The sequence below is a fragment of the Chiloscyllium plagiosum genome, chromosome 42, assembly GCF_004010195.1.
Source record: "Chiloscyllium plagiosum isolate BGI_BamShark_2017 chromosome 42, ASM401019v2, whole genome shotgun sequence".
In the NCBI taxonomy this organism is placed as follows: Eukaryota; Metazoa; Chordata; class Chondrichthyes; order Orectolobiformes; family Hemiscylliidae; genus Chiloscyllium; species Chiloscyllium plagiosum.
Genome location: NC_057751.1, coordinates 268556 through 277122, shown reverse-complemented (window position 1 = coordinate 277122; position 8567 = coordinate 268556). Strand labels below are relative to the sequence as shown.

General features: G+C 45.7%; 1 protein-coding gene across 2 annotated transcripts in view; it reads left to right on the top strand.

Moving 5' to 3' along the window:
• sorbs3 (sorbin and SH3 domain containing 3) overlaps window positions 1-6766 on the top strand; it is a 48313-nt gene extending 41547 nt beyond the window's left edge. Inside the window, exons 20-23 of one of the 2 annotated variants that reach the window (XM_043681155.1) lie at window positions 12-549; window positions 4715-4815; window positions 5155-5261; window positions 5393-6766. In XM_043681155.1, the coding sequence (XP_043537090.1) occupies window positions 12-549; window positions 4715-4815; window positions 5155-5261; window positions 5393-5454 (808 nt within the window). In that variant the 3' untranslated portion in view covers window positions 5455-6766. The remainder of the gene's footprint in view (window positions 1-11; window positions 550-4714; window positions 4816-5154; window positions 5262-5392) is intronic. The other variant, XM_043681156.1, reaches the window with a different exon arrangement.
• Window positions 6767-8567: the final 1801 nt, after the last annotated feature.

Genomic DNA, 8567 nt, shown 5'->3' with positions numbered 1-8567 from the left:
AATTGTACCACCCAGCAATATCTGAAAACATCCCCCAACCCTACCCCTAAAATGCAACAATACACCTACAGCTCATCAACTCTGCCAACCCAACAATACCTGAAAACCTCCCCCACTCTCATAAGCCAGCAATATCTGAACACTTCACTAACTCTGCCAACCCAGCAACGCCACACCCCTGTAACCCAGCATTACTCCACCAACCCATCCATCGCCCAAACTCAGCATTACCCCAATACTTCTTCAACTCTACCAACCCAGTATTATTCCCCCAGCTCACCAGTCTCCACAAAAATGGAGGGATCAGATTCATTGACCAGACAACCAGCCAATCACTATTCTGTACCAATGCCAACCAGCAGACAGCAGGCAGTTGTAGCATCGAACACCAATCAGCATGCAATGCCAGCTTTGCCAACCAGTCAGCACGGAGGCAGTCCCGTTGACCCTCTCTCCTGGCAGCTGTCGTCACCACCGCCTCAACCAGCGGTAGGCACAGGAACTATGGCGACTGTATCCTCCACTAAGCAACCAGTGCAGACCTCCCAGGTAAGCGATTGCAAACAACTTGATTTGTGTTGTCACCCTAATGGATGCCACGTTGGATAAATTGGATCCCAGAATGAGATTTGGTTGGATAGATTCTAAACTATATTTTTGCTTTTTGTTTGCAATCACTGAATGTCTTCACAAGAGGCTGCCAATGTACTTTAACAAAAGGACAGAAAGTTCATTATTTGTAAATGTAAAAGAAAATACCAACTTAATTACATTATACAAGAACTATTTGAAATGTCTTATTATAAATATCAGGAATAAATTTTCAAATTTTTGCAGTGAATAGCAATCTAACAGAATACTCAAACTGCAGTGTAGGGTTACCCTCTCTTCACTTTAATATTCCTTGTTCCTTTGGAGTATTGTTTCCGGAACTTTCTTTTTAATATCTTCTATGCACATTCAGAACAAACCCATGGATCTTCCATACCCTTAGCTTCAGCAGTTTTCTGTTTCTAGATTTTCTTTTCTCTTAAAACATTCAGGAGTTTGTCCCAGCCCCTGACTTTGATGGAGACTGCGAAACAAAAGCCACTTTTTTGCTTTGACTGAACCTCCAGACTGCCTGACCAAGATTATTCTGTCGTTCTGTGATGCTGGACTCTTAATAAAAACAATGACTGCAAATGCTGGAAACCAGAGTCTATATGAAAGTGGTGCTGGAAAAGCACAGCAGTTCAGGCAGCATCTGAGGAGCAGTAAAATCGACGTTTCAGGCAAAAGCCCTTCATCAATCCCTGATGAAGGGCTTTTGCCCGAAAGGTCGATTTTACTGCTTCTCAGATGCTGCCTGAACTGCTGTGCTTTTCCAGCACCACTCTAATCTAGATGCTGGACTCTTGTCACTAGATAAGAGCAGATTATTTATCTCGACATTTTTTTCCCTCATGTACTGGTATTCAACTCAGGCTGTATCAAGTTTGTAAATCCTCACATAAATGTATATGTCAATAAACTTTAGACATTCCAACACCCTTAGCATAACAAGTGTGAAGTGAAACCATGTCTCCCCTTCTTAATATACACAATATAGACATACAAGTCAAACTTAAAGCTACACATCATTTCTCCACTTTAGAAACAAAATTTCCAAAAGTCGATGATATATTTATGGATCTTGATCACAGTTGATATAAATCCTTCATGTTGCAAAATGTCCCAAGGAGCATTCTAGAATAAAATACAAGAGTGAGCCACTCAAGGATATATGAGGGACGGATGACTAAACCCTCAGTCGAAGGGGTGAGCCTGAAGGAGGGTTTTAAGGATGGAAAGCAAAGTGGAGAGTTGCAGGGAGAGAATCCCAGAGCTTGAGGCTGAGGGAACTGAAGGCACAGTCACCAATGGTGGTGTGATTCAGTTTTGGATTGCACAAGAAGCCAAGGTTCGAGGAGTGCTTGTGGTGCTAAAGGAGATGGCTGACACAGGGAGGGACAAAGCTGTGGACAAATATGAAAACAAAAATAAGAATAATTAAATCAGAGCATTGTTTGCCCATGTGCCACAGAAGAAAAGCTAATGAATTTACAATAACACCCTGTGCACCATCTTGGGACAATTCAGGATGTTCAGCTGGCAGCAATACCCGCACTCTGAGAAGGAATGTACAAAATGGAGTTGAATCCATTCTGGAAAGTTTCATGAAAAGCAGCAATTGCAGTTCAAGGAGCTTCCAAATAATTTCCTATTTCAGAGAGGGGACAAACACTTTCCTTTCTGGGGAGGAATCTGGACTGATGGGGTAGGCCATTTAGGACAGAGATGAGGAGAAACTTCTTCACCCAGAGAGTGGTGGGTGTGTGGAATGCTCTGCCCCAGAGGGCAGTGGAGGCCCAGTCTCTGGATTCATTTGAGAAAGAGTTGGATAGAGCTCTCAAGGATAGTGGAATCAAGGGCTATGGAGATAAGGCAGGAACAGGATACTGATTAGGAATGATCAGCCATGATCATATTGAATGGCGGTACAGGCTCGAAGGGCTGAATGGCCTACTCCTGCACCTATTATCTATTGACACATTTCCACCATATTATTTTCCAAATCCACAAACTGGACTACCCTTGCTGACATGGCCTTTCAGCCTGTTCCTGTCCCATTGACCTTCATTTCTTATCTTGACTTGACTTTTCCCTCCTTGTCCAGCCTCTCCCCAGTTACATTTGTGATTTTTTTTCTGACACTTTGCAGCGGTTCCACTGGTTCTATCCATCTCCTGCACAATCCTTTCACCCCAATCCCCCTCCATCAGGACAGTCTGAAAGCTCTTTGCTTCTTCTTCAAATAGAGGCTCAACAGTCTCCATCCGAAACCACCCTCCTTCACCTGCTTGAGCTCATTCTGACTGTGAACAGCATCTCCTTTACCTGATCTCGCTTTCTCCAAGTTGAACATGTAGCCATGGGTGCCCACATGGTTCCCGGTTATGTCTGTCTCTTTGTGGGTCCAGAAGATTCCTTGTTCCAATCCTATCTGGGTCCCCACCCCACCTGTTTCTCCTGTATATCAATGATGCTGCTTGTCCAGAATTGAAAAGAATAATCAATTTTGCTTCCAATTTGCTTCCTTCACTCATCTTCGCTTGGTCTGGCTCTGACTCATCCCTTCCTTGACTTCTGTATTTCCATTTCTGGGGATAGGCTGGCCACAAACCCAGTGACTTGCCATGTACCTTCAATATCCTTCCTCACGTCCTGTTTCCTGTAAGGACTCTATTCCATTCTCCCAGGTTGTCTTATCTCCATCATGTCTGTTCCAATAATCCCTCCTTCCACAGGGGCACTCCAACATGTCTGTCTCTTCCCTCAGCCAAGAATTCCCTCCCACTATAACTGATAGGGCCCTCAACCATTTTCTGCACTTCTGCCCTCACTCTTTCCCCTCCTTCCCAGAACATGATAGGGTATCATGCCAGTACTGCCAGTATCCACAAATCAAAGAGTCAACCTCTGCCATTGCTGCCACCTCCAGCAGGTTGACACCACCTAACGCATCTTCCCATTCCCTCCCTTTTCCGCGTTCCGGAGGGACCATTCTCTCTGTGACACCCTGGTAAATTCCATTGTCACTTCCCACACGTCCTCATCCTTTTCAAGGCACTTTCCCTAGAAATCACAGAAGGCCTAACATTCCACTTCTCCTTGCTCACTGTCCAGGAACTGAAGCACACTTTCCAGTAAAGCAGTGATTTCCTTGTGCTTAGAATCATAGCATCCCTGCAGTGTAGAAACAGGTCCTCTGGCCAAATCCAGTATTCTAAATCACTGCTCACAATGCGGTCTTCTCTACATTGGCAAGACCAAATGCAGACAGGGTAATTACTTTGCAAAACACATCTGCTCTGTCCGTAGGAATAGCTCTGACATGTGAGCTGCTTGCCATTTGAATCAACCAACTTGTTCTTGTACTAAATTTTCTGTTCTGGGTCTACTGCAAAATTCCCATGAAACACAACATAAGCTGGAGGAACAGCACCTCATTTGCCACTGAAGTACTTTACAACCTCTCGGATTCAGCATTGAGTTCCACAACTTCAGAGCCCGACCTGTGTCCTCCCTGCTCTGGACTGAGATCAGAACAGCCAGAAGAAGCTGCAGCTTCTCCCAGTCTCTGAATCTGTCAATCAGATTCCTCCAAGAGACCAGAATGACAGGCAGCGCAGAATCCATGCTTCTGATCAGAAACCACCTTGGGCCACACTTCCCAGATTGCACCCATTAAGTTACGTTAAGCACATGGAGAGCAGCCCCACTGGGGGTCCTATTCTGACCCAGAAACAGTATGGGAACACCAGGCTGTGTCTGCTGGCCATGGGAATGTAAAAGTGCATAATGTGCACTTCGCCTATCAAAGGAGCAGCACTCTGAAAGGTTGTGATTTCAAATAAACCTGTTGGATGATAACCTGATGTCATGTGACCTTTGACTTTGCAAAGTGTGCAAGAAGAAGTCAGACTGCTGAAGAAGGTTAGCTCAGAGTGGCCGGATGTGGTTTCACAGGGAGTGCATCGAGTCTCTCTCTCTCTCATGATCGATTTGTCCTTAGTTGGGTACAAACACGCTGTGCCCACTTCCCATGGGCACACAGGTGAGGTCAGGGCACCATTGACCCTGCTGCTTCTCAAACTCAACTCTTTCTCCTCTGCTGATTGGATCATTTCAGGTGTCCTCTGACCCCAGACTGCAATCTCACAGGACTCCTATGAAGCTTGTTGGATTCCAGACAGAAAATACCAGAACTGGAATTGGTGAAAGCTGGAGTCCGTGAGTAACCCTAACTCGTTCACTCCACTTTTAGGGATGGGATCCGATGGTATTGGAGGGAATCACTCAGGTATCATACCTGGGAAGATCAGGATCGGTGGTCGAGGTGTTGATGGGGTTGAAAATCCAATCCCACTGTGTCTCAGAGGAAAGAGCCAGATTGCATTTGGAGACGGTCCATTATTCTCCAGTCTGTCCTCAGGAGTAATACAGATAGCCTGGTCTGAAGATGTCGACAGAGTGATAGCTCTCTGAGGAAGGAGGAAATGGCGTGGGATTTCTTGGGGAGAAGAGTTGGTCAGCTGATACCATGTGACTGAAATTGTCTCTGTGTCGCAGGTACCGGGCACTGTATAACTACCATCCAGTGAATGCCGATGAACTGGAACTGATGGAAGGTGACCTTGTCGATGTGATGGAGAAATGTGATGATGGCTGGTTTGTAGGTAAGTCCTGTGCTCTCACATATCAGCCTCAAGAAAACCCTCGCATTCGGAGTTTTTGAGCTGTGTAACACAGCAGATTCAAGGTGTAGCCTTGATCTTCTTCGCTTGGTCATTCTGTCTCTACCTTGCAGGTACATCTCGCCGGACCAACAATTTCGGAACATTCCCTGGGAACTATGTGCGACCAGCTTAATCTTCTGCATCAACAACATGACCTTCATTACAGTTATTCAGGCCTGATTACTCTCTCTCCCTCTTTGTATTTCTCTCAATCTCACAGTTTTTCCCTTGCTGTGTCGCTTCCTCTGTCTCTCTGTCTCTCTCTCGTGCACTGTCTCTCTGCCTCTGTGTCTCTCTCACCCTCTCTCTATTACTGTCTCATTCTCTCTGTCTCTCTTTCTCTATCTTTCTCTCCTCCTCTTCTCTGTGTCTCTCTCAATCTCTCTCTTTCTGTCTCTCTCTCTCTCTCTTGTTCTGTCTCTCTGTTTGTCACTTTAAGGTCAGATAATATCTCCTTGAGACCTGTGATCTGAAACCTGTCCTCCGACTACTCATTATTCCTCAGTGTGGACCTGAACCGGAACTGGATCTAGAAGAGATTAATCAACTGATGGGATCTACCAGATCCGAGTGGAAGTGTGTCTCAAGGCCGGGGTGGAGAGTTGGGGAGTGTTGTGATGAATCAAAAGGAATCACATGACTCCCAGCTACAGGAGTGACTGTGCTGTGAAGGGGAGTACTGGGGGTACTGCTGAGTGTTTGGTGTGCAGGATCGAGCTTATCATTCCTTACCCTGGAGTCGTCCCATACTGGGAATGGACAGTTACTCAGGGAACCCCCTCACATACTGAGACAGTCACCCATCAGTCAATCCTCTGATGCACACATATCCAGTCAGCTCTGTCAGGTTCTCCGAGAGCTTCAGTGAAAGGTAGCAACCATGCTGCATTTCAGAAGGGGACAATCTGAACAGCCACAAAGCAGACCTCTATCTGAGTCCAGACCGGGAGAGTCCCAAACTACGTGAGTCCCAGACAGTGAAACTGCAGGCTGCGAGAGTCTAGACTGTGAGAGTCCAGACTCTGTTTGCTGAGATCAGCCCAGGGCCGCGAGCTCCTTATAAAGGAATGGCACTGGTGGGGTGATGGGGACTGTCAGTGAGTCGCCATTCACATTCAAATAGCAAGGTGCTGAGCAGACAGTGCCAGAATACAGGCACAGGATGATCCCAGGCTGTAGGAGGAGGTGCCCTCTCCACGTGGAAAGTGTTCCAGGCTGCTGTCTTCAGAAGGGATCCAGCTGCTGATATTTTTGGCTGTCTCTAACTGTGTCCCGGGGTGGGTTTGTGATCTTTGTGCTGTGGCTGTCTGCAGAATCTAGTGCTCGACCCTCACAGTTGTGTACCAGGAATCGTGCTGAGTTCAGTCTTTCGTCTGTGTCACTATTTACTCATCATATATTTGTATAAATGTCCTCTACTTTCCAATAAAAAAAGATATCACAGATTCAGGAATTCTTTCCTTTCAGGTGTTTTGTGGCCATGGAACAGAGTTGTTGGAAACTCTCACGACTTACAGGCTCATTGCCTCAGCATGTTACACACAAAAACTTGCATTTACATAGCCCCTTTTCATAGAGTGACCGGGCCCTGTGTGCTTCCCAATATGGTATGATCTATCAAAGTGTAATATGGCGTCATGGAAGGAGAGATCAGGGAGCTGAGTGAGTGGGTGCTTGCTTAGAATGAACTGCTTTAAAGACAGACCGAAGAGAGGACAGAGTTCAACAAACTAAAGTTTTCAATCCCCGCTATACTAATGCCTGCAGTGCTGGTATTTGAACTCCTGTCCCAGAACATTAACATTGTCCTTGGGATTTACTGACCTTGACCATTAGCATTGTCCTACCATGTAACCCTATCATTGAACCTTCTTAGAACATAGAACAGTACAGCACAGAACAGGCCCTTCAGCCCACGATGTTGTGCCGACCATTGATCCTCATGTAAGGTAAATCTAATGTACAAACCCTCAAATTTCTGTGACCATATGCATGTCCAGCAGTCTCTTAAATATCCCCAATGATCTCGCTTCCACAACTGCTGCTGGCAACGCATTCCATGCTCTCACAACTCTCTGCATAAAGAACCCGCCTCTGACATCCCCTCTATACTTTCCTCCAAACAGCTGAAAACTATGACCCCTCGTGTTAACAATTTCTGCCCTGGGAAAAAGTCTCTGGCTATCAACTCTATCGTTAATGAAAGCCAAAACACCATATGCTTTCTTAACAACCTTGTCCACCTGGGTGGCCATTTTAAGGGATCTATGTACCTGCACACCAAGATCCCTCTGTTCCTCCACACTGCCAAGAATCCTGTCTTTAATCCTGTACTCAACTTTCAAGTTTGACCTTCCAAAATGCATCACTTCGCATTTATCCAGGTTGAATTCCATCTGCCACCTCTCAGCCCATCTCTGCATCCTGTCAATGTCACGCTGCAGCCTACAACTCTATACTGTCAAGACACCTCCAACCTTTGTGTCGTCTGCAGACTTGCTGACCCATCCTTCAATCTCCTCATCCAAGTCATTAATAAAAATTACAAACAGTAGTGGCCCAAGAACAGAGCCCTGTGAAACACCACTCACCACAGACATCCAGGCAGAATATCTTCCTTCTACTACCACTCGCTGTCTTCTGTTGACCAGCCAATTCCGTATCCAGATAGCTAAGTTCCCCTGTATCCCATTCCTCCTGACCTTCTGAATGAGCCTACCATGGGGAACCTTATCAAATGCCTTGCTGAAGTCTACCATGGGGAACGTTATTCCACTGCCCTTTTCAGTAGTGTGTTACAAATCTGAGCCACTCACTATATTTTTTTAAAAATATATTCTTCCCATCTCCCCTGTATATCTGGTTAAAATCACCTGCTGCCACAACTAAGTTTCTTCCAAGTCATCCTTCATGATTTTTAACACCGAACATTCGATCTCCTGTAAACTTCTTTGCTTGATGTAGAACAGTACCAGCTTTTCCAAGTATCAGAAGTCAATCTCCTCACCTCTCCACGGCCTGAAATCCCACCTCAAGTGTGATGCCCAGGATTCAAAGCGATACCCCAACAGAAACCTAACCACTGACAGGTAATTACCTTGCTTTGGTACCTCCAGAGGAATGTTTTTGTTAACAGCCAGTTCAACTTGTTGTCGGCTTCAAAGATTTGTACACAGGTAGGCCCAAATTTCTCTGCACCTGTACCCCTTTTAAAACTGTACCACTTCACCGATGTTGCCTTTCGCT